Raw genomic sequence first — 25,739 nt, 5'->3', positions numbered from 1 at the left:
TCTGCCTGCACCTGTGTTGCTTTTTTATGTTGGGCATTTTCTTTTTTTTTGGGGGGGGGGGGGCGAAATAGGGCGTTAGCATTTGTTTTGAATTTGAAACAAGGCAGTCCTGGCACCGCAGGGCGATGTGAAGTCATCGTTGGAGTTGCATACCGACAGGCCTGGAATCGTAAATCATCATGACGTCCTTATTAATTGTCATTGTCAACATGCAACATCACACAACACAACATCACACTGTCAGTACCTGCTATTGTACCCATCAGTACCATCATAGTACTTATACGCTAGCCTACTTTGTTTTGTATTGTAGTATGGCATGAAATTGATAAATAGACGCAATAGGGTGTGCACATGCATAAAGTGAGTGGCAAAGTGAGTTTAACGTTGTTTATCTCCATATATGGACAGACAGACAGACAGACAGACAGACAGACAGACAGAGATTCAATGCATTTACTTAGATGTGGCTGCGTGCGTGCGTGTGACACACACACACACACACACACACACACTTGGTCTATTCATTTATTAATTAGATTATTCATTTATTTATGTTTGTTTGTTGTGTGTGTGTGTGTGTGTGTGTGTGTGTGTGTGTGTGTGTGTGTGTGTGTGTGTGTGTGTGTGTGTGTGTGTGTGTGTGTGCGTGCGTGCGTGCGTGCGTGCGTGCGTGCGTGCGTGCGTGCGTGCGTGTGTGTGTGTGTGTGTGTGTGTGTGTGTGTGTGTGTGTGTGTGTGTGTGTGTGCGTGTGTGTGTTTGTTTGTTTGTTTGTTTGTTGTTTGTTGTTTGTTAACAACATTATCTCCGTCAACGCTGCTTGTAGGCTTGGCCAGTTGGAAAAGGAAGGAGTCGGAGGCGGCCTTCCTTGATCATTTTCAATGAAACTCGTCGTCACTGCGTTGGAGTGAAGTTCCAATCGTGTTGTCCCGAGTCCCCTTGAGCCCCCCCCCCCCTCCCTCCCTACATTATTGAAATGGGCGGTCTGGAAAGACTCGCTGTTGTGTGCTTGTGTGTACGCGCGCGCGCGTGTGCGTGTGTGTGTGAGTGTGTGAGTGACTGTTTGCCCCAACTGACAGCGCTTCATGCTCTCAGTGTGACACGAGCGGACCGTTATTATTGCTGTTGACTGGAGGAGGCAATCATAACTACAAGCAATCACTGCTTCTTTCTTTCGTGTGATTAATTGATTGATCACTTCGGCGGTAGGAGAATTAATTAACGCAACAACAACAAACAAACAGCCGAGAGAGAAGATGGGGAAAGTGGAAGGAGGGATGAAATGTGTCAAATACCTTTTGTTCGTCTTCAACTTCATATTCTGGGTAAGTGCGCACGTGTGCTGCATTATCATGATGATGCTGATTGTACGAAATTAATATAGGCCTAGTGCAATGTGCATGAATGAAGTGCAGAAAGAGCAAGTGCATGCCGTCCATCATCCTCTCTCTGTAAGGCAGCTCCAATCGGATTCAGAACCCAAAGCTTTAGAGCTCCGAGATGAGTTAGTTGAGTGATGAGTTGAACATGAAAAAAGGCGATTTAAACGCTTGTTTTCAATTCAACCCGTTGGTTACATTTAATTGCTTGGCCGCTAAACATGTAAAACATCTGAGAGCAAGGGGGAATATCCTTACTTTTTGAATACGATGTGCGGAAAAGGGTAAAAAATCTACGAATACGATATTGGCCAAATATTGGCCGGTGTCGTCATCCAACTGCCGGCAGGCGAGGCATCCCACGCTGTAGGACCTGACCTCATCTCAGCGGAGAAATCTACCTCTGCTCTGCAAGTCTGCATGCATGTGCTCTCTCTCACACACACACACAGAGAGAGAGAGAGAGGACCACGCGTTCTTCCACCTGCCGCAATGAGTGATATACATAACATACTTGCAGACAATGTTTACATTGTCGCCGACTTGTCGGGTTCTTTATTTAGCAGCACGCGGCGGCTGTCTTGGATCTGTGTGGCGCGGAAAGGGTGACAGCCAGGCCAGGCCCAGAGACTAGAGGAGAGGAGAGGCTGAGTTTTTGGCTCGCAGAGCTCAAATCAGATTTTCCACAAGAGGAAAAATCCGCCCCTTCTTTCCCTCACTCTCCTGGTCGAAGCGTGTTTTTGAAAGGAAGGCTGGAGTGAGAGAGAGAGAGAGAGAGAGAGAGAGGAAAAGTGCATGGAAACATAGCCCAGCAGCACTTGGCTCTCCACTCATTAAACGACATTTCAGAAATGAATGACCGATAAAACTATTAGTTATACCTCGGCCCTTCAAACGGGAACCATGGGAATTCTTTGGTATTGCAACAACTGCTGCCTACCCCTGGGCCACTATAGATATAGTGCTGCTGCCTGTCTTAACAAACAGCTCTATTAATGATTAGGTAGGCTATACCAGTGGTGGAAGAAGTACTGACATATTTGACTCAAGTATTGAGGCTACTCAATTCAATACTCACTCAATTAATGCCACTATATACTACTCTGTTTACAAGTAAAAGGCCAGAATTCAAAATGTACTTGAGTAAAAGTATTGGCATCAAGACATACTTGCAGAATGTCTCATTTCAAAAGTTAAATTAGTGACTGGCTATTTTCAAGTAGCCTGAAATGGTTAATGTATGTTTTGTAATAATACTACTAGTAAATAATCAACATCTACAAAGTAACTAAAGTTTTCAAATAATTGTTAGTAGTGGAGTAAAAAGTACAATATTTGCCTCTGAGATGTAGTGGAGTAGAAGTAAAAGTATTGGAAATTGGAAATATGCCAGTAAAGTTTTAAAAATAAGAAGTAGGCCTACAGTATAGGCCTACAGCTTTTATGTCAAAAGGACATCCACATTAAATGATTCTTGTCAGGGACCCCCATACAAGCTGTGCATTGTTCACACTTTTCAAAATCAATTCAAATTGATCTACAAGCTCACAACATGCCAACATGAGTGAGCTTGTAGATCGTCTATTTTTAGAGATGTTATGGTTAAAGTAAGGACGCTGATTTTGATGGTATATTAATTCATTTTGCTGGGGACCCACTGGAACCCCCTCAATGACCCCCTTGGGGGTCCCCTGACCCCACTTTGAGAACCACTGCTCTATCAGGGGCCGGGGACACTGTCAGGTGGATGTGAAAGGTGTGTGTGTGTGTGTGTGTGTGTGCGTGTGTGCGTGCGTGCGTGCGTGCGTGCGTGCGTGCGCGCGCCAGTATGTACAACAGAGTTGTTGTTGCACAGTATGTACAGTAGCTCCAGTATATATCTTTTATATATCTACAGTATATTTATTTTTGAGGGGCACTAGCCCCCCTCCTATGCCCAGCTTTGAGTGTTTTTTGTCGGCGACGGATTTAGAAGGCATTTTTAGAATCGGCCTCTGGTCGAAATGGTTAAGTTGTGGGTAAGGTGTATGTCACACACAGATGCACTAGTGCACATGTGCTCTTTGCTATCGTATTCTATTGACACCATCACTCCGAAAGCTCTGCACAGATCTCAGTGTCCATTGGTTTAAATTAAATCAGGGAGGTAGTCCATGCACCCAGTGGCGCCGTCAGGACGTAAAAAGTGGGGGGGTCATTATTATAATTCTTTTGGGGGGGGACGTCATGACTCACATTGTTGTGTCTTAGCCCGTCTGACACCTTGATCGAGTTGAGGTTAAGAGCAACAGCAGTTACTGCACGTACGTATGCAGCCAATACACGAGTATTGAGCAGCAAAATGGAAACGGTGCTAGACCATGGCATGCACCAGCACCGGTCGGGGAAAATAGATACTGTAGACCAGGCATCCCCCGAGTGCAGGGACATTCAGACCCAAATGACCCCCCCTCCAGCGCCTATCCATGCACCCCCATCCAATAGGGAATGCAAGGCTGACGTCACGGTAGGCTGTCACGCCTACCGGCGCCATTGTGATTGTGATGGCCTACAAGTCCTACTACATATTAGATCTGCATCAAGTGTATAAAGTTGGTGTTTGAGTGTTTAGTGCAGAGTGCTAGAGCTCTTTCAGTTCGCCAAAATGGGATTATTAAGCCTACTTGAGTAGCCTACTGTTGTGTGAAATACAACAAGTAGGCTTCTCACCATAAACAAGGTCAGAATAAAGGGGATACAATAGATAATGGACTAACAACGTTTCACCGGCGCATTCATCTCACTGCCACCTGAGTGTGACTCTCTCTCTCTCGCTATATTATGGATATATAACTATTCTCTCCCTCTCTCTCTCTCTCTCTCTGTCTCTCTCTCTCTCTCTCTCTCTTTCTCTCTCTCATATATGACTGAAGTTTAGCCTCTCCTTACATCGCAAACCTGTTCTCTCACTCTCTCTGTGTCTTTTTGTGTGTGTGTGCGTGCGTGCGTGTGCGTGTGTCCGTGAGAGAGAGAGAAAGAGTGTGAGCACTCCTGTGAGTGGCTGTGCACTCTCCTGTCTGTGCCGTCTGCGTTCTGTGTGCCACTGTGCTGCTCTCTCACTCTCGCTCCTCTGAAGGGAAGTTCCTTTGTGTGTGCGTGAGACTTTCCAACACAGCATCTGCCCAGTGGATCAGGCGCTGAGTGGCGTGAATGGCTCCATTGTGACACCAGGACAATGGCATAACTTCAGTCTGCTACGCTACCCCTGCCCGGCTGAGCAGAGCCCACTGGAGCGACCCACGCCGGCCCGTAGCCACCCGGACCCCCCCCCTCCTCCTTCCCCTCACCAGGATTATGCTATGCTAACATTAGCGCGGCAACAACCACCCAAGGGTGGGTGGTGGTGGGTGTGGGAGAGAGGTGTAGTTGAGGGAAAGGGGAAAGGGAGGGTTGACCGATGCACATGAGCTAACACTGTAGCATAGACCAGGCTACATGGTAAATGGTGCATTTATAATATATAGCGCTTTTATCCAATTCGCTTTACATAGATTGTGCATTACATTCACACACCGATGGCGGAGGAAACCATGCAGGTCACCAACCTGCTCATCGGGAGCAATTAGGGGTACAGAGTCTTGCTCAAGGACACTTCGACACTAAATGTGACAATATTGACACTAACATGACATCTAAAGGGAAGGCGAGGACAGCAGCCACTCTGGCTGAGGGAAACAAGGGTCAGTGGGAGATTGAGGGGATATCCACAGTGGCTGAATGCGTCGTCGACCGCGCATGTTTAAGCACCCGCGCGCGTGCGTTGTTAAGGCAAAAGGGAGACAGTTGGCTGGGGGAACCACCTGACCTAGATAAAAGGGAAAATAGATGGGTATGGATAGTGTGGGATATCAGGTGACCGCGTATACACAACAGAGCAATGGCGGTGTATTGTTCCTAGTATATGGTCTCTTCCGTCCACATCAAGCAGACCCCTCGACCTCGCCACCGATACCTGTCAGACGGTCACACTCACAAAGACAAAACCCCTCCTCCTCCGCCGTTCGGCAGTCCACATACTGTGTATAGCATCGAATGAAGGCCTTCAAGGTTGGACTGTCCGTAAAGTAAACCCTCTGCATGCTGTTGCCTGCGGTTTATGCGTGGTTGCGTTGCACGTGGGTGTAGCGCACAGAAAACTGCAAGTATCCAACTCAGGCTTAAGTGTTCATGATGTGTGGGTGGACAGACGTGGTGTGGGCTGCACTTTACTTGTCATCTGATCTGAGCCTCTGCTCTTTCAGCCGCAAGCGAACACTGATCCCCCCCCCAACCCCCACTGCCCATCCCATCGCGCCCTCCTGACCCCCCTCTCTCCTAATCACTTCATCTCTGTCTCAGCCGTCCGTCCCCCCAGCCCAACCCCACCCCACCCTACCCGCTGCTGGGATAATGAGACAGGGTGCGGGGGGGGTGGGGGGGTGAGGAGGGACAGATATGGTTCCCGTCAAATCCGCTCTGCGAGCGAGCCCTCCTGACATGGCAGGACTTCTGTATGTCGTTCATCATGCCCGGCCTAAGGCCCCTACTGTAAACTGTCAACAGATGAGAGACTTCACACAACCAAACCACACACACACACACACACACACACACACACTCAACTCACACAGAGGAGCAGAGACAATATGCTCTTACATTTGACAGACTCAGATATGTGTTCAAGAGCAGTAGCAGAAGTAGTTTTTGCCACGTGGAAAAATGATGGCCAGTGTGGTGTCTGGTCTTATACCTTCAGCAGCACACACGCAACATTTTGTCCTTCAACACAATGTTTCTCCTGTGTTTACAAATGCTTTAAATTTCCCGTCACTTGGTCACTGGTATCTTGATATAGTGAAATTCCTCCCGGACTCTGTTTCTATAACTGTCACTGACATAATCCAGGCAAAGGCTTGTGTGTACATTCATCTCAACAGCAGTCAACACCAAGGGTTTGTCTGAACTGTGCTAGTATGATTCTCTAGTAGTTAAACTAATGAAATGAAAAATATGTTTTTCACTTTAGATCATATCCGTGGTCATCATAGGGCATACCCAACCTTGCTGACAACATGCTGCGTGATGACATATGTCTTCTCTCATGAATATAAATTAATCTTAATTTCATTCATCCGTTTGATTCCCATAGACGCACGTTCATTCAAACACACCTGATTTTAATTACAGAGTCAATTTAAAGCATAAATAACAATGCTTATTTCTAAAGAATAGTGTGTAACAGCCTCGTCTATTTATTATTTTAATGTTGAATTTCATAATGCCATATTTCGAATCTTTATCTTACCTTTCGATATGCCATAACATTTATATAATGATATCAAATATGCTGCAGGGCCTGGTACTCATCCCTGAGGAATGCCCCGACAGTATATGTCTACTACATCCTCCCCATGCTCCCTCCCACCCTGCTATCCTCCACCACACTACAACACAATGGGGTTAACCCCACCCATAATAATTACCTTGCTCCTATTTTGCCTTTCACTCTTTCCCTAAGATGACACTAAAGCGTTCCCCCTTTCCCTATTCTGAAATTAAGCCTGTTTCTAACTCCCTAAAACACCCACTCCACCCGCTAATTAGTGTGCATGCGTCTTCAATGTGTATATGTGAAATTCATACAATGATAGCCTAGCCAATACCATAGCTCTATCATTATTAATCCATAATTAGTCCATTATAACGGGTTTGCTCTCACCAAGTAAGAAGTATTTGCATGAGGCCCTAGCCGCTGGGATAACGGAACAATCCCTATCCTCATGGAAATTCTCTTAAAAAAGCAGCCTTTTTTAACTGCACTGTTAAAAACGTAGGGGCTTTACACTGTAAAGGAACCTCAATAAAGCCATGGACCCAGAGAGTTCCATCTAATCCATGTCCATGCAAATAACCAGACTTATAAAGTAACCTCAGAGCAGTTGGGAGAGAGAGCAGGCAAATGAAGACATGTGTACTACACACACCCTCGTCACGGCAAACTCTGCTATTCTCATTTCCATCAACGTTATTCGAGTCGACGCATATAGGCGCCGGTGAGGAGGTCATTTGGGTCTGAATGTCCCCACACTATTGGGGAATTATTATTATTTTTCTTCCCGACCGACGCTCGTGGTCTCTCTAGCACCGTTTGTTGCGCAATTGTCATTGTGTATTGGCTGCCGCTGCTTGCCTCGCTGCAATGACCATTCTGGCTATACCTACAGTTGGGTGCCACCGATATTGTCCCTTATCATTTGACCCATTTAGGCCTGACCTCAAAATTTTAAAAAATCCTTCTAAATCCTCCAGTTTTCTGAAATAAATATTTTCACGATTTTTCAAAAATAGCAGACCTACAAGCTTGTAGCGCTATGAGCTTGTAGATCTGCTATTTTTCAATAGCTAAATTATAACAATGTTTAAAACACCAAAAGGGGTTCCCGCCCAAAATGGGTTAACTGTCCTTTTGCGCAGATCACGCAAACCTCAGCAAAAAGAAAAGGACAATATCGATGGCCTCCAACTGTATACATGCAGTAACTGCAGTTGCTCTCTAGTCTCAACTCTCGATCTCGAATATTGTCCCCCCCCACTGTTACGTCACGACGGCGCCACTGATTCGAGGAGTGCAAAGGCTGGCAGATTGTTTTTCTTTGTCACCGAACAAGATGCCACGCAGACTATACTCCGTAGAGTTCTTTGTCACCGACAACACAAAAAGACGTTTGGTCTCCCCCCTTATATTATCCTAATGACTTTGGTCTCTTATTCTCTCGTTTCTTCGCTCCCTTCCCTCTTTCATTCTCTCCTCCATTGTTGCATCTCTGTTCCCCTCCTATTGTGTGCCAACAGCGTAGGATCACAAGGACACAGTGGGCCTTTGTCCCCCTTGAGGGTGAGGTACGTGGGGACTGGGGAGAGAGGGGGTGCAATGGAGTAGAGAGGAGGGGTGAAACAAACAGGCGGAGGTGGAGGCTTGGAGCTGAAGGAGGAGGGTGTAGTAGTGAGTTAGGAGATAGAGAGAGGCAGCAGGGGAGTTGGGTGGTGTAGGGTGGGGGTGGGGTGGGGTGTGTCTGTCTGCATGGTGTCAGTCGGGGGATATAATGGCGACAGGCAGGCAAAGTGGTGGTGGAGTGAAACAAGAGGGGAAGGTAAAATATAGTAATGGAGGCTAATGGGACCGTTGGGAGAACCGTGGGGGTCTCTGTGGTGCTGTCACTGAGGTGAGGATGTACTTAGCACGGCGGCTGCTTGCTGCGCTTTGGGATTTTAGCCCAGCCACCAGGCAGGCAGTAACCTGTGTGCTCTGGTGAGAGGTTGAAGTTTGGCGTTGTTGGTATAGCAGCAGGGAGGATCTGTCCAGACATCACCCGTTCTGCAGTCCTTTAATATACAGATCGATACTAGACTTTGTTTTTTTATCCACATGAACCCTATAGCGTCCCTGTTTACTTTCAGTAAAAATAGTTGATCTACAAGCTCACAATGTGTTGCAAAGTGGTGCGTCGTGAGTTTGTGGATCAGGTATTTTTGACGAAGATATTTGGTGTTGATAGAAAAAAAGAAAAAGAAAAAAAAAGGAGCAGACCTGCTATTATAGAGCCCTGGGGGTTTAAGTGGTTAAAAGCATCCACAATAGTACTTGGGATTGGCCGAAAGCAGGAACAGCCCTCAACCTTATTCAGTTATCATAAACCACCTGCTCCTCCATATACTCACCACCAGACACACACGCATGCACGCGCGCACACGCACACACACACACACACACACACACACACACACACACACACACACACACACACACACACACACACACACACACACACACACACACGTATGCACTATTCACCCTGCCTCCACCCTCCTTCATTTGCCCGCTGCACCACCGTCCGGCACGCCATCAGGTGTTCCGGACAAATACCAGCGTTAACTGGATCCAGAGTTTTGTTCTCTGGCCCGGCCAGCAGGTCCAGTCCGTCTGCACAGTGCATACCCCGCAGCCAGGCCCGGCCAGCAGGTCCAGTCCGTCTGCACAGTGCATACCCCCGCAGCCTTCAGTCGGTCATGCTTTTCAACTCTGGATGGACTGGCTAATGCGGCATCTCCCCCACCTGCTCGGCTGTCCCATACATCATGGTCCATGACACTAAATCCTCCGGTTCTGGAGGAGGCCTGCCTCCAATGCCCCGTCGTGTTCTCATGCTTTACTGCCTGGCTACTGGCTCGTCTTCAGGACCATGCGCCGAGTAAAATATTGACTATGAGTTCCTTTGGACCTGCAGGAGAGGAGAGAAGAGGAGGAGAGGAGAGAAGTAGAAGAGGAGAGGAGAGAAGAGGAGGAGAGGAGAGAAGTAGAAGAGGAGAGGAGAGAAGAGGAGGAGAGGAGAGGAATGGAAGAGGAGGGGAGGGGAGAGGAGAGGAGAGGAGAGGAGAGGAGAGGAGAGGAATGGAAGAGGAGGGGAGGGGAGAGGAGAGGAGAGGAGGGGAGGGGAGGGGAGAGGAGAGGAGAGGAGAGGAGAGGAGAGGAGAGGAGAGGAGAGGAGAGGAGAGGAGGGGAGAGAATGAGAGAAATCAGAAGATAAGGCCAGAGAGAGTTGAAGTAAAGGAGAATGGAAGAGAAAGGATGGAAACAGGAAGCGCTGTAGAGCTCTCAAAATGGAAAGAAATATAAAACAGCTTTACAATGTCAACAGATTATTTTAACAGCGCGTAGCGTAGTAGGTGAGGGGCACGTCGTACATGCTGCACACAAGTAAACATTCGCAGGCTGACTGCATAAATACTGAAAAGTAGGACAGAAGGCGACCATGTGACATGAAGCACTGTCACCCAAATGCTCTCTCTCTCTCTGTCTCTCTCCCTAGATCTCTCCATTTGGATGAATCATTTCATTTTCTGCACACGCACACACATTAAACAGGGTGTTGTTTGGTCGCTCTAGCTGCCCTGAACCTCTTCAGACTGGATTATCCTCAGGGGGCATGATGGGAACAGCTCGCTGATCACTAATACCTCTCAGCATTGATCTGTTATATATAGTGGAGACAGTCCGTGGGCCTTATTCAGCAAGCCTCTGTGTCCCCGAGAGAATCTCATGTCTCAAGCCGTCGTCTGACATTCGCGGTCGGTCGTCTCGGGCTACACGGCTAGAGGCCGAAAAACATTTGCTTCAAGGTCCATCGATCAGTCTCTATAAGATCATATATACTGGCCTGGTTTTAGCAGACGTTGTCCTCGTCAGGGGCACATTGCAATGTCATGTGGTTGGGTGGTGGATCTTGTGTGTTTAAAATTGCGCTGGGACGTATTGGCGTAGTGCCCTTAAAAAGTCTGTAGCCTATACCAAAATTTGGTATAGGCTACAGACTTTTTAATGCACCGTAGGGCCCGGTTTTGACAAGCCTGAAGGTTGTGGTAACAATTTGCGCGAAACTTCAAAGTGATCTGTAATGGTTTTGAGTGTTTGGACAACAGACGAGTGATGTAGTTCCCTCAGAGTCCTTATTTGACTTAAGCAGGTCTTATTGAAAATAGTATTGCTTAAGTGGAAAGGGCAGAGGGCCAGTGTGGAAACTCCATGCCGCCACCGGTTACTTTTATGTGGAAAGAAAAACTTTTAGAGAGAGCGGGAGAGACTCAAACAGGAATCCTGCAGGCTCTCTCTCTCTCTCTCTCTCTCTATAGGCCTGAATAAGATGTTCCTTCCACTGTGCTTGTTTTTAGATGAATAGATTGCAGCCCTTTATGATCAAAGCTTCATTCAAATTAACCGCAGTCCCAGCACGCGCTGACAGACATGCTCTATGGGAAACATGACATTTTATTATGAAACCCCACACACATTTTTCACAGTGCTATTAATCAATGAATTCATTATAACAGCTAATTCCAGAGATTGCGTCCTCAAAATGCATCGTCCGCTTCTCCTCGGTGGCTAGAGCAATTGATCTGAATTTGAACACAGGCAGTGATCATTAGCTGTCATTAGCTAACCTCATAACTCCATTTTTGAAAGTAGTAAAAAAAAACATTGGACAAAACCTCTTAACTCCATTGGACCCTCAAACTGTCTGCTAAAACAGCTAACTCCACCACCTCTCTCCTTCTCATGCAAGTAATTGAATGCCACAGACGAATAACAGTCTAAGTCCACACTATTGATCCATAATGTATAAATGATAGATAAGGGGTCAGGACAACGAGGCCTTTTCGTGGAGGGGTCAGTGACAATAGCTAAAGTCACAACACCAACTTTGATGAGGCAGTATTGCATAGTTTAAAAAATAAACTTAAAAACGTATATTTTTCATTTCCTGAAAAATGAACATTTTGGAGTTATGATGAGGTTTCCTCCGGACAGCAGAGATATACATATACGTGATGTCACCGTATATTGTCCAATCATATGAAGGCAATTATATGCAGGGGCGTGTAATCGTTGTCCAATCAGACGATAGAACAAAAACATACTTTTGGTATGTCCCCGCACGGGTATATGGACTAGTTTAATAAATTCCTGTTTTTCTGTATAATTAACTCACTCACTGTGGTTCTGTGTGTGTAGTTGATGGGTTCTCTGGTGCTGGCGGTGGGACTATGGCTGCGCTTCGACCCGGAGACGGTCTCTCTGCTCAACGGCGACGGCGCTCCTGACACCTTCTTCATTGGTGAGTATCAAAGCACACCTCGGCCAGATTGACTGTTGTATTTTCGGTACAACACCATCCTTCGTACAACAAAGTATAAAATAGGGCTTCAGTGCTTAACCCCAGTGGTCGTTATAAGACATGAGACCGATGCAGAAATCATCCATTGAGAAAGTGCTGAAAGTGATATACATATTAAAAGATTTCAAGGAGATAATCGATTATGACCACAGTTAGTTGACCTCAACTGTGACTCCTGACATGATCGGACACACTCATGTCCGACCCCTGTTTTATATGATCCAGTTAGGAACGGCGCATTATCGCAGAGAAACGTCCTTACAGTTGGAGGCCATCGATATTGTCGTTTTCTTTTTGCAGAGTTTTGCGTGATCTGCGCAAAAGGACAGTTAACCCATTTTGGGCGGGAACCCCTTTTGGTGTTTTAAACATTATGTTATAATTTAGCTATTGAAAAATAGCAGATCTACAAGCTCATAGCGCGCCACCGAGTGGCGCACTACGAGCTTGTAGGTCTGCTATTTTTGAAAAATCGTGAAAATATTCATTTCAGAAAACTGGAGGATTTAGAAGAATTTTTAAAAATGTTGAGGTCAGGCCTAAATGGGTCAAATGATAAGGGACAATATCGTTGGCACCCAACTGTATGTGTTCCTCGCTCCTCTCCTTTATCGTTCTTTGTGTTCCCATGCATGCATGCATGCATCGATTGGCGGCAAAACAAGGCTTATTCATGCTCCAGTTTTTGATGAGGTGACCACCGTCCGAAACGGTGTTCAGTAAAAACAGAGAGATGTGTTTGGGTGAGCGGTGAGTCGTTTATCACCGAAACGGTGTTCTGTAAAAAAAGAGAGTCGTTTACCACCAAAACGGTGTTCAGTAAAAACAGAGAGATGTGTTTGGGTGAGCAGTGAGTCGTTTATCACCGAAACGGTGTTCAGTAAAAACAGAGAGATGTGTTTGGGTGAGCGGTGAGTCGTTTAATATCACCGAAACGGTGTTCAGTAAAAACAGAGAGATGTGTTTGGCTGAGCGGTGAGTCGTTTACCACCGAAACGGTGTTCAGTAAAAACAGAGAGATGCGTTTGGGTGAGCGGTGAGTCGTTTATCACCGAAACGGTGTTCAGTAAAAACAGAGAGATGTGTTTGGCTGAGCGGTGAGTCGTTTACCACCGAAACGGTGTTCAGTAAAAACAGAGAGATGCGTTTGGGTGAGCGGTGAGTCGTTTATCACCGAAACGGTGTTCAGTAAAAACAGAAAGATGTGTTTGGGTGAGCGGTGAGTCGTTTACCACCGAAACGGTGTTCAGTAAAAACAGAGAGATGTGTTTGGGTGAGCGGTGAGTCGTTTATACCACCGAAACGGTGTTCAGTAAAAACAGAGAGATGTGTTTGGGTGAGCGGTGAGTCGTTTACCACCGAAACGGTGTTCAGTAAAAACAGAGAGATGTGTTTGGGTGAGCGGTGAGTCGTTTACCACCGAAACGGTGTTCAGTAAAAACAGAGAGATGCGTTTGGGTGAGCGGTGAGTCGTTTATCACCGAAACGGTGTTCAGTAAAAACAGAGAGATGTGTTTGGGTGAGCGGTGAGTCGTTTACCACCGAAACGGTGTTCAGTAAAAACAGAGAGATGCGTTTTGGGTGAGCGGTGAGTCGTTTATCACCGAAACGGTGTTCAGTAAAAACAGAGAGATGTGTTTGGGTGAGCGGTGAGTCGTTTACCACCGAAACGGTGTTCAGTAAAAACAGAGAGATGTGTTTGGCTGAGCGGTGAGTCGTTTATCACCGAAACGGTGTTCAGTAAAAACAGAGAGATGTGTTTGGGTGAGCGGTGAGTCGTTTACCACCGAAACGGTGTTCAGTAAAAACAGAGAGATGTGTTTGGGTGAGCGGTGAGTCGTTTACCACCGCGGCGTGACGTCAAGTTGTTGGTGGTATGAATAGAACGAAGGGAATATTCCTCACAGTATATGGTCTCATCCCATGCAGTGTGCGCGTGTGTGTGCTTGTGTGCACGCGTGCGTGCGTGCGCGTGTCGTGCACGTGTGTGCATGTGTCATTATGATGAGTTAGTAGGCTCTATGGCATTATACAAACAGGATGGGTGTCTCAACGTGCAGATAAATGTTGCATGTCTGTGTTGATCATGACTTCAGTTCAGTTCTTCCACTGTGGGTGTGGCTCTGAACCAACGGCAGGAAAACTAAATACGTGCAGGGAGAGACCACAGCGGCACTAAACACCTTTCAATCATTCACACACACACACACACACACACACACACACACACACACACACACACACACACACACACACACACACACGTGCGTGCGTGCACACACACACACACACACACACACACACACACACACACACACACACACACACACACACACACACACACCACCCAGCTGGAAAGTGCGAGTGGAGAGAAAGAGAGAGAGAGGGAAAAGAGTGCAGCGTCCGTTAGGAACCGTGCCATTTCTCTATTCTCGTTGTGTTTTCTAGTGGTGTTTGTTGGTTGTTGTGTTCCTGAGATCTTTGTGTATTCCTTGTATCTTAGTTCACCTACAGTATATACCTTTATGTTATGTCTCCTGGTTTCCTCTTGTTGCTTCTGTTCCCTGTCTTGTCTCACCAGTCCTGTGATTAGCCTAGATGTTATGCACCTGTCATTTTAGTTCTATAGCCTATCCACCCCACGAAAAAAGGGCTCCATGTGTTTGATCTGTCGTACTAATAGTCCAACAGGCATTAGTCCGACACACTATCACAAACCCTAACCTAACCCTAACCTAGCTCTGGTCCATAGCATTCTACTGCTTCTACGATTCTGCCCTGCAGTATAAGGCTATGGGACTTTCAGTTTTAAATCTCAAATCGAAATCAGACCAGCCTCTCCTCTTTAGCGTATTTTAAAAGAACGTTTTTGCTACTCACCAAAACAAAGGCGGGTTGTGTCATTAGAAAGCCTACTTTCCGTAGTGGACGCACTCTGAGCCCCCCACCACACGTATAAACGGTACTTTTTGGCCAGAAAGGGATTTTTTTTCACCGGAGGAAAAATATTCTCTATGAGGCAATTCTCTGGGCAGTATCGGTAGAGGGCGCATTGGAGTAACTAAAAGTATTTTTTCCCCGGTGGAAACAAAATCCCCTTTTGGCCAAAAAGTACCGTTTTTACGTGTGGTGGGGTGCTTAGAGTGCTTCCACTAAGGAAAGTAGGCTTTCTAATGACACAATCCGTCTTTGTATTGGTGAGTAGGTCAAACGTTCGTGAGATTTCCACTAAAGAGGAGAGGCTGGTCTGATTTCGATTTGAGATTTAAAACTGAAAGTCCCATAGCCTTATACTGCAGGGCAGAATCGTAGAAGCAGTAGAAGGCTATGGACCAGAGCTAACCCTAACCTCACAGGGAAGCCGGGTGAGTCTTAAAGGTATATTCAGTGATTTCGCTTCATTCAAATATCACTTAATTTTTATTTGTATTTGGATAATCCTCCCTATTATAGAGTATGCTGACCATATAAGGAGTTCCTCCCTGTCCCCAGTGAGCCCCTGGGGTCAAAAAACCCTAGTTTCAGTTTTGGTGGCGGGTGGCAAAGCCTTTATCCAATCAGGATGAGAGGGGCCTTCCTCCAATCATGTGTGGGGGCGGGCCATGGTGCACATGCTGTTGCACTTCCCCCCACTGTAGAGCGTGTGCATGTGCACATTTTGTTACCGGGGCGGACTGGGTGGTTTTCCAAATCACCCAAATCACTGAATGCTCCTTTAACCGGCCACGCATGTGTCGGACTGTTGCATGTCGGAATGTTAGTATACGTCGGACCAGTGTATACGCCCCCCACGAAGAGAGGGGCTGGAAGGAGTGCCACGGAGCGATCCGTTGTGTTCTCATTGTAGGCCGACGAGGATTTACTATGCTCTGCCTATACCGGGTCCAAACTCGAACGGGCCTGAGGTGCCTCAAGCAAACTGTGCAACGTTAGGTATAGAAAACTGGGTAGCATCAAAGGTCAGACAACAAGGTCAGACCATGCGGGCATCACTCACTCTATAGCTGCTAGAGTGATCTGCTACTTCGGTGGCAGCTAATGGGCATCCAGATGAATAAAGAATAAAGCCCATGCAATACTAATGGTTCCCAAAGGTTTGCCCCGGACTCAAACTGGTGAAAATAGCTGATCTACTTAAGCCGCCGCGTTGTGAGCTTGTAGATGTGCTATGTTCACTACTTCTTAAACATTTGTTTTCTAATTTGTGGAATTTCTTTGATTTATCTTTGATTTCTTCATGAAATTACTGGCAAAAAAATAAAGGAAAATAAATAATTGAATTTGTTTTTAATTCATGGAAAATGTTGCTTTCTAAAAAAAAAACTAAAAACATATACACATAGCTTATAGCTAAAAATCTAAAGTGACTCTCCCAGATGGAATTGGGCTATAGCCAGAGAGCTGTCTGTAAATCCATCCTACTGTACTAGTACCACAACCACTCCCAGCTGTCTGTCTGCCTGACAGCATCTGATAGTGTCAGTTATGTTAATCGCTCTGCATTAATGCTAAAGTTAGACCTCCTCATCCCCTGCTTAATACTTGATGTCTGAGTTCAGCCAGTTCACCATCTTCTTCTGTGATGGATGGATGGGTGGATGGATGGATTAATGGATGGATGGATGGATGGATGGATGGGCCTGTTAACGTTGTAGTAACTTCATTATCTGTGCATGCTGCGCATTGCTGTGCAGGATGTGTGTGTGAGAGAGAGAGAGAGAGAGAGAGAGAGAGAGAGAGAGTGTGTTTGCGTGTGTGTTTGCGTGCGTGCGTGCGTGCGTGCGTGCGTGCGTGCGTGCGTGCGTGCGTGTGCACTGTCCACGCTGTATGTGTATAATGGTTGTTTGTGTCCAAGCGAGGGCTTAGATGTCTATGTGGTTTCAGCTGAAAGGGAAGTGGTCTTGGTCAGGGTCCTCAGAGAGAGAGGAGCTATACACATGGCTTTGACAGGCAGAGCCATCACCCACCCCTCATACAGCTCTGCCTTGGGAAGCACATCTGAGAGCACTCAGCTCTCTTACCATAGCTGTCTGACTCCTGTGGCATTAACCCATTAACTCCAGTTTTCTGAAATAAATATTTTCACGATTTTTCGAAAATAGCAGACCTACAAGCTCGTAGCGCGCCACTCGGTGGCGCGCTATGAGCTTGTAGATCTGCTATTTTTCAATAGCTAAATTATAACATAATGTTTAAAACACCAAAAGGGGTTCCCACACAAAATGGGTTAAGACCATTTTGACCATTTGGCTATGAAAACATAGCAGATAGACAAGCTCATAGAGAGTCATAGCGCATATACTTCTTTTTGTAATCGTGAAGATTTGTGCACTTTTGTAAAGCAATCATTTTTAAAGGTATATTCAGTGATTTCACTTAATTCAAATATCACTTATTCTTTCTTATTTTCTTGGATAATCCTCCCTACTATAAAGTGCGCTGACCATATAAGGAGTTCCTCCCTGTCCCCAGTTAACCCCTGGGGTCAAAAAACCCTAGTTTCGGTTTGGGCTTTGGGTGGCAAAGCCTTCATCCAATCAGGATGAGAGGGGCCTTCCTCCAATCATGATCGAATGGGGCGGGCCTTGGTGCACGTGCTGTTGGTCTGTTGTACTTCCCCCACTGTAGAGCGTGTGCATGTGCACATCTTGTTACCGGGTGGACCGTTTTTTTCCCCCAAATCACCCAAATCACTGAATGCTCCTAAAATCTATATCTAAAATCTATATCTGGGGGGGGGGTCCCTGGAACAACATATTTTGAGATGAGGGATCTGCGGCCAAATACAGAGGTCCTTGACATGAAATGGTTTGAGCACCACTGATATATAGAAAGAAACAGAGACATGTTGTAGAATCAGTCTGAGCTCTAAATGGGTTAAGCCTATAGTAGTTGCCTGAAAATAAAGTTATTTTATGTTAACATGCACTGCAATACATTCATTGTAAAAATGGCTCAAATATCTTTGTGTATTTTAAATTATTACACTACAAAACAATGCATAACTATTCTACACGTTAAAGCTTTTAAGGTTTTAAATGTCACATTAGTACCGTAGCTTCATAAGTTCATAGCTAAATCTTAGTCTTCTTTATCCATAAAATTAAAAGGAATTAAGAAGAAAAAAAAGCCGTGTGATGTTTATCGCTATAGGCTGTCAGTCTGTCTGTCAGTTACTGGGATGAGATAAGCTCACCGGAAACGTACGTCAACAGTTGTAGGAAGAATTTTAACTATTTTAAATGTCCAGCGAAACTAAAGTGAGAAGCAATGTGATGCTTCTCACCAGGATTGTCAGCATTGTTGGAAGCAGTTTGTACTTGCAATGTAGAAATACTCTATTCTTACTCTAACCCTTTTGGTGTTAGCATTATGTTGTGCTTTAGCTATTGAAAAATAGCAGATCTACAAGCTCATAGCGCGCCACCGAGTGGCGCGCTACGAGCTTGTAGGTCTGCTATTTTTGAAAAATCGAAGAACGACTGACATAGAAACATAGCTTTTTCAGAAAACTGTCAGGATGTAGAAGACATTTTTATGTGTTTACAGACAATATTTATATATAGGGTCGTCATTCACATCGATAGCTGCAGGCGTGTGTCGCACAGAGAGCGCACATTAACGGAGAATGTTTTTTAGCAGAGCCAGAGATCGCTTCCTCCGTGGCGTAACTAAAAACTCCCCTTCTTCCACACAATGACAGGAGTGGCAGGAGTTTTCACAGCTCTGGGGTCATCCATTATAGACGCTATACGCCATGAAATCAAGCTCTGCAGCGACAAGAACATCTTTGTGTCGATTTTTTTTTTTTTAAAAAGGCCCTGTATTGCTTTGTCTTTGTCTGTCTGTCTCTCTCCATTTCACCCAAGAGGCCACGATCACCTGGGGAGACGATATGCACTCTCTAACCCCTATCCTCTGCAGAGCCTTTTGCCTAGCAACAGGCCCCACCTGTGTGTGCACATGTGTGTGTCTGTGTGCGTGTGCGTATACACCCAGGTGAACCTGTCAGCTGAGTATAGGTATACCCTACAGATACCCTGCAAAAGCTAAGAGACTCTTTGGTTGTACAGTTTGTAGCAAAGCAAAGCAAAGCAAAGTTACTATATTTAACCAGGGTAACTGGACTAAGCATCAGATACTTGTTTACAGCCAGGCCCTGCTCATAGAACATTTCATGGTAGTGGTTCAATGCCTTGCTCAAGGGCACTTCAGCAAAGCTTGTACATAAGTTACGAGACCTTTTGGTTGCACTGCTTGTGGCAAAAGCTTGTAAATATCTAAGACCCACACAGAAGAAAACCCTTTACCTAATACCTATACGTTTTGTGGTAAAACTTTCTTTCTTTTTCTGCCTTGATCAGCTTACAGCTTACAGCTTATGCGTGGCGTATGTGTGATTGTGTTGTCTACTCTGCTGGAGTGTCATGCTATATTCCAGTTGTTATACTGTGTATTCTGGTCATTCAAATTGTGGTCATTAAAACTAATTCCAAATGAGGGTGTTGCAAACATAAAGCCCTGATGGCGCCAATGTTTGGAATTTGTTCATCTCAAAGACAGTCACGCTACAGAAATAGCCCAGTCAGACAAATGTCAAATGTCTCCTGCGGCCTAGGCTCTAACCAGCCACCCCTTTAAAGTGGAGATGGTCTGTAGATTCTTTAGTCCACTGATTTATTGTGTTCTTTTTTCTGTCCGACTCCTTTTACAGTTACAGTACAATCCTGTGCTGCCCTCTTCTGGTCTGGTGATGAAATAACATGTTGGATGAAGCAACAGTGTAGTGCTGCTGTGTTGGGAGCACTGTTACCATATTTTGCGGGAGAAATAAGCAGCCAGGTCTATGGCTTCGTACACACATATCAGACGAACATGCTCTGTGCTGTCCGTGTTTCATGGCCGCCTCAATGCTTTTCCAATGGAAGTCACGTGGTTTGACCAAACAGTTGTGTGTGATGGGGGGAGGGGGGGGCAATCAAACACAAGTGTTTGGTCAAACCACGTGACTTCCATTGGAAAAGCATTGGGGCGGCCATGAAACACAGGCAGAGCACAGCACAGTTGTTCTTTATGTGTGTACGAAGCCTATGAAAACAAGCCCAAAAGACAAAAGAAGTGACTATAGGCCACATGAAACACATTAAACCTGTATACCATTTGAATATATAGCCAATATACCCATGTCTTTCTGCAGGCGTGTACATCCTCATAGGAGCTGGTAGTCTGGTCATGTTGGTGGGCTTCTTTGGCTGCTGTGGAGCCGTTCGAGAATCCCAGTGTCTGCTGGGGTCGGTAAGTCCAAACACCACATGACACATACAGTTGGGTGCCACCGCTATTGTCCCTTATCATTTGACCCATTTAGGCCTGACCTCAACATTTTAAAAAATCCTTTTAAATCCTCCAGTTTTCTGAAATAAATATTTTCACGATTTTTAAAAAATAGCAGACCTACAAGCTCGTAGCGCGCCACTCGGTGGCGCGCTATGAGCTTGTAGATCTGCTATTTTTCAATAGCTAAATTATAACAATGTTTAAAACACCAAAAGGGGTTCCCGCCCAAAATGGGTTAACTGTCCTTTTGCACAGATCACGCAAACCTCAGCAAAAAGAAAAGGACAATATCGATGGCCTCCAACTGTACGCACGCGCGCACGCATGCACTCACGCACGCACGCACCAGGAGATAACCACATTTACATTTCATATTCAACTCGTCGTTATTAGGATCCATTTACCGGATCAGAAATGTGTGAAAAGTGCTTTGTTCTTTGTGCCTATTTTTCAGTTCTTTGCCTGTCTATTAATCATCTTTGGAGCGGAGGTGGCAGCCGGGGTTTTTGGATTCTTGAACAAAGAAAAGGTAGAAGAATGATGTTATTCATACTAAATGTATAATGCACACTTTAGAGCAACTCAATACGTTAGGAAATCCTTTCTAGGACTCCACCTAGAGCTGCAACTATCGATTATCTTCATAGCGATTGTGCTATTGATAACTTTTTTGGATAATTGAATAATCGAGAAGTGCTACAAATGAACACAAAAAAAGAATATTTTTTTTAAAATAATTGATTACATCGATTAGTCTTAATATGAACTTGAGCCCTATTGTGTACTCTGTTGTACAGCGGTGTGGCTTAAAATATAGCAGATCTACAAGTACACAACACGTTGCATCATGATGCATACCGTACAGTACATCTAATGTAGATGTACTTTAGTACATCTAACATACTGTACTGTAGTACATCTAATGTAGATGTAAAAATGCATACATTTTCGATAACATAATAATTTAATTCAAATCTATCGTGTTATAATGGATTAACCCATTTTGGGCGGGAACCCCTTTTGGTGTTAGCATTATGTTATGCTTTAGCTATTGAAAAATTAAAAAATAGCAGATCTACAAGCTCATAGAGAGCTTGCAGGTCTGCTATTTTTGAAAAATCGAAGAACGACTGACATAGAAACATAGCTTTTTCAGAAAACTGTCAGGATGTAGAAGACATTTTTAGAATCTGATCTCAGGTCAAAATGGGTTAAATCGATTAGTTCGATCAGCTGTTGCAGCCATAATAATGCCATCCATTCTATCTCGCAGATCATCGAAGATGTCCAGAACTTCTACAAGGAAAGCTATGCGTCATCTAATGATAATAGCACAATGCTCAACTCCTACCACAGTGTGGTAAGTTTTGGGGAACTAAAAACAAACACGGTCAATTCAAGGGCTTTATGTGCATCTGGCAATATTATTGTCCACTCATTTTGTATGTCCATGGCAAAAATGTAATTTTGACAAAAATGGCCACCGCAAGTCAGCATGGTGATGACCCCTGTAAATGCAAAACATAGAAAGTTTGAGCAAAGCTTTAACCACAAAACGTACAAGTAAAGGTCTTGCCCTCACACATCAGATATTGAAGCCTTTTCTACAAAATGTACAAGTGTTTTGTTCATGTGCCACATGGTGTGCTCTGTCTGTCCTATGTGTGCTGTAGCTGAACTGCTGCGGAACCAAAGAAAGCCCCTGTCCCACTACTGATTCGCCATCAGAAACCAAGGTGAGACCTTCTAGAGAACAACACGTAACTCTGCAACGTTACAAACCACCCCTAGTTTGCGTTAGGGCAGTGGTTCTCAACCTTTTCAGACCGTGAACCCCTGAAATAAGCATAATATTTTAACTGGGGACCCCCCCACCCTGACAAGTACTTGGAATTGATAAATAGTGCTTTTATCCAAAGCGCTTTACATAGATTGTGCATTACATTCACCCAGTCACACACACATTCGTGGAGGAAACCATGCAATGCACCAACCTGCACATCGGGAGCAATTAGAGGTTTAAAGTCTTGCTCAAGGACACTTCGACACTACAGCAACTCTGGGGGAGCCCGGGATCGAACTTGTTTCCCATTCGGCCGCTCTACCAGCCACTCTACCCCTGATCCACTGCCGCCCGAATTGTAGGAGTTGAGGCATTTACATTTAGTTTGAACTCGGCCCCACAGATAAATATTGTGAACATACCAGATCTACAAGCTCACAATGCTCTGCAAGCGTTGTGAGCTCGTATTTGTCTATATTAAAAAACCTTGTTGTAATCTCTAAACTGGACCCTCGTCTGGTTCTGACAGACAGGTAGTGTGTGCAGGCTGGGTGGTGTGTGATAATCCGGTTGAAGTATTCCTTCGGTACGGCGACTGCGGCAACGGGCCCAGGAGAACAATAACGCGACACGAGACAGTATCACGCTAAAGGTTCACAAAGTTTATTACACAAACAGGAACATATATAGTGCTGGATCATAATGACGTGACAATAAGATATGAGACATAGAAACGTGACATGATAATGACCTTGCTGGCGCTGAGATGTCTCTCGTAGCCTATCCATAAAGTATGCTACAGTACAGGCAGTACACAATACATATCAAGTACACTGTATCTCAAGTTCAAGTACACAGACTAAGATGTACATGGGCAACTCATAATATAACAAACATATTTGGCGGTTTGACCTGCGTTCATCCGGTTCTAACGAACCACCCAGTTCTTCCTGCTAATGAAAGAAGAAAGCACACAGGAGGTGTGGGGCCATCGCTCTTATTAACTGCTAAATTTGTTTATTTTATTTACTGAGGCCACATCATCAGAGCTCACTGTACATTGTTTTTCTTGCAGGACTGCGAATCAGGCATCGAGGAGTTCTTCAACACTAAACTCTACATCATTGGTTACGTGGGCATTGGTATTGCCGGAGTCATGGTGAGTCTGCAGTCTGCATGTGAGAAGTACTGTAATACTACAATTTATCTTCTATCTTCAGACTCAACATTACTTCTCATATATGAGTGAAACTGCCAGGATCGTTTGTTTATTTTTGGAACACTCTTATTTGACTCGAAAAAAAGTCTATGGGAATTCAGAGTGGGGGGAAAAACACGACCCAGGTAGGATGTATAAATCATGTCAGTAGAAGAGAAAACTAGTTAAGAGCTGTGAAATTAAGTGTGAAATTAAAAATGAAATAAAAAATAAATTGTTGTGAAATAAAAATAAATTGTTGTTAAATTAAATTAAATTAAATTAAATTAAATTAAATTAAATTAAATTAAATTAAATTAAATTAAATTAAATTAAATTAAATTAAATTAAATTAAATTAAATTAAATTAAATTAAATTAAATTAAATTAAATTAAATTAAATTAAATTAAATTAAATATTGATGCTGTTCTTAAGTAGAGTAGAAGAGCAAAGTAGAAGAGCTGTACAGTGTGATATTGATGCTGTTCCTAAGTGTGTCCATTCTCCGTCCACCAGGTCATCGGGATGATCTTCAGCATGGTGCTGTGCTGTGCCATTCGCAACAGCAGAGAGGTCATTTAAAACCTCCACCCCCGCCCTGGCCTCCACCTCTGACCCTTGAACCCTCAACCCCCCCCAAAAAAACACCCCTGAAGCCTTGAGATCAAATCCCCTGCAGCACCATTATTTTAACCGATTTCCAACCACCTAGAAGTGCAGGAAGCAAACCACTATGGTGCTTTCATCACTGACCAATTGAACCCTATACAGTATATAGTGTACTTCAGATGACCAGAGTCCCCCCCCCCCCCCCCTCCCAAGGGCCCACCACTAGGTCCCCTCCTCTTTCACCAAATGTTCGCCTTTTATGACATGCACAGGATAAGGATGCTAGGGTTCAGTTACGGAACACAAGCACACACGTTATATTTTTACTAGCAAGGACACAGGCTCAACCGCTGCCTGCCGTTTCGTTTCGCCCTATTTGACTTTGTTTATCATCCTCAATATTATAATATCGTCACAGTCAATATCAAGGTATTTGGGCCAAATTATTGTGTTTTGGTTTTGTCCATTTCGACCATCAGTCCTAGTCCACGGCCAAACGGGCCAATAATCAAACTCTCTCTCTCTCTCTCTCTCTCTCTCTCTCCCTCCCTCTCTCTCTCTCTCTCTCTCTCTCTCTCTCTCTCCCCCCCTCTCTCTCTCTCTCTCTCTCTCTCTCTCTCTCTCTCTCTCTCTCTCTCTCCCTCCCTCTCATCTCTCTCTCTCTCTCTCTCTCTCTCTCTCTCTCTCTCTCTCTCTCTCCCTCTCCCTCTCTCTGGCACTGGCCCTGCGCGTTTGTTGTCCACTTCACTAAATATAACATGTAGCACCGAGGGGGTCTTCCAACATAGCCTTGACACTGACCCCTCCAGCAGCATGCATGCAGGGTCTGTCAGAATCAGGACCTTTTAGCTGCGTGACAAAGGGCGGTGAGTGATGGTTCGCGTTGAGTCGCGTGCGTGGAGAACACGATAACACCAGGCGGTATCACGCGACACATTCGGAAGTTTGACCCATTTTGACCTGAGATCAGATCTAAAAATGTCTTCTACATCCTGACAGTTTTCTGAAAAAGCTATGTTTCAATGTCAGTCGTTCTTCGATTTTTCAAAAATAGCAGACCTACAAGCTCGTAGCGCGCCACTCGGTGGCGCGCTATGAGCTTGTAGATCTGCTATTTTTCAATAGCTAAAGCATAACATAATGCTAACACCAAAAGGGGTTCCCACCCAAAATGGGTTACGGTAATACACACGCAGAGAAATATATACAGTAGTGGACTGAGTACTGGACACATGGCGTGACCAGAAGATATGAAAACAAGGACAAGAACAGAATGGACATGAATGGACCATACCATCGTGTATCATCGTGCAAAGACGTCAGTCTCTCTGATAAAGTAGCCGATGGTCATTGTATTATGGATATATCAATATGGTAGACGAGGTTCAAGCAGCTAAAAGGTCATAATTCATGACGGTCTTTGGATGCCGCAGCAAATGTAGCCTGTGATACTCCTGGGACGAAAGCAGCTGACAGCGGCATACCACACACACACACACACACACACACACACACACACACACACACACACACAAATATTATGTCATGCGACACCGAGAGGACACTCCAATACGTTGTCTGGAATCCACCAGAGACATCCGATTGGTGGACGGATACCGAAAACTCAGATTATGTGTCCACCATGCTCTCTCTATCTCTCTCTCTCTCTCTCTCTCTCTCTCTC

General features: G+C 45.0%; 1 protein-coding gene across 1 annotated transcript; it reads left to right on the top strand.

Annotated features, from left to right (window-relative positions):
- Positions 1–1,072: 1,072 nt before the first annotated feature.
- On the top strand, positions 1,073–24,665 carry LOC306938270 (CD9 antigen-like). The gene is made up of 8 exons (XM_079522358.1): positions 1,073–1,325; positions 11,965–12,067; positions 20,325–20,422; positions 20,919–20,993; positions 21,738–21,824; positions 22,138–22,200; positions 23,323–23,406; positions 23,963–24,665. The coding sequence occupies exons 1-8, from the start codon at positions 1,257–1,259 to the stop codon at positions 24,026–24,028; spliced, it is 645 nt and encodes a 214-aa protein (XP_079378484.1). The 5' UTR covers positions 1,073–1,256; the 3' UTR covers positions 24,029–24,665.
- The last annotated feature ends 1,074 nt before the right edge of the window (positions 24,666–25,739 follow it).

This window comes from Electrona antarctica (assembly GCF_951216825.1).
Source record: "Electrona antarctica genome assembly, chromosome: 2".
Lineage (NCBI taxonomy): Eukaryota > Metazoa > Chordata > Actinopteri > Myctophiformes > Myctophidae > Electrona > Electrona antarctica.
The sequence above is the reverse complement of the archived record's forward strand: the minus strand, read 5'-3'. Positions and strand labels throughout refer to the sequence as shown.

Bases quoted from the DNA above. Each gene is read 5' to 3' on its own strand.
- LOC306938270 (XM_079522358.1), top strand. From the start codon at position 1,257: ATGGGGAAAGTGGAAGGAGGGATGAAATGTGTCAAATACCTTTTGTTC. The intron at 12,068-20,324 runs GTGAGTATCAAA...GTCTTTCTGCAG, and splicing joins TCCTGACACCTTCTTCATTG to GCGTGTACATCCTCATAGGA. The intron at 20,423-20,918 runs GTAAGTCCAAAC...CCTATTTTTCAG, and splicing joins CCCAGTGTCTGCTGGGGTCG to TTCTTTGCCTGTCTATTAAT.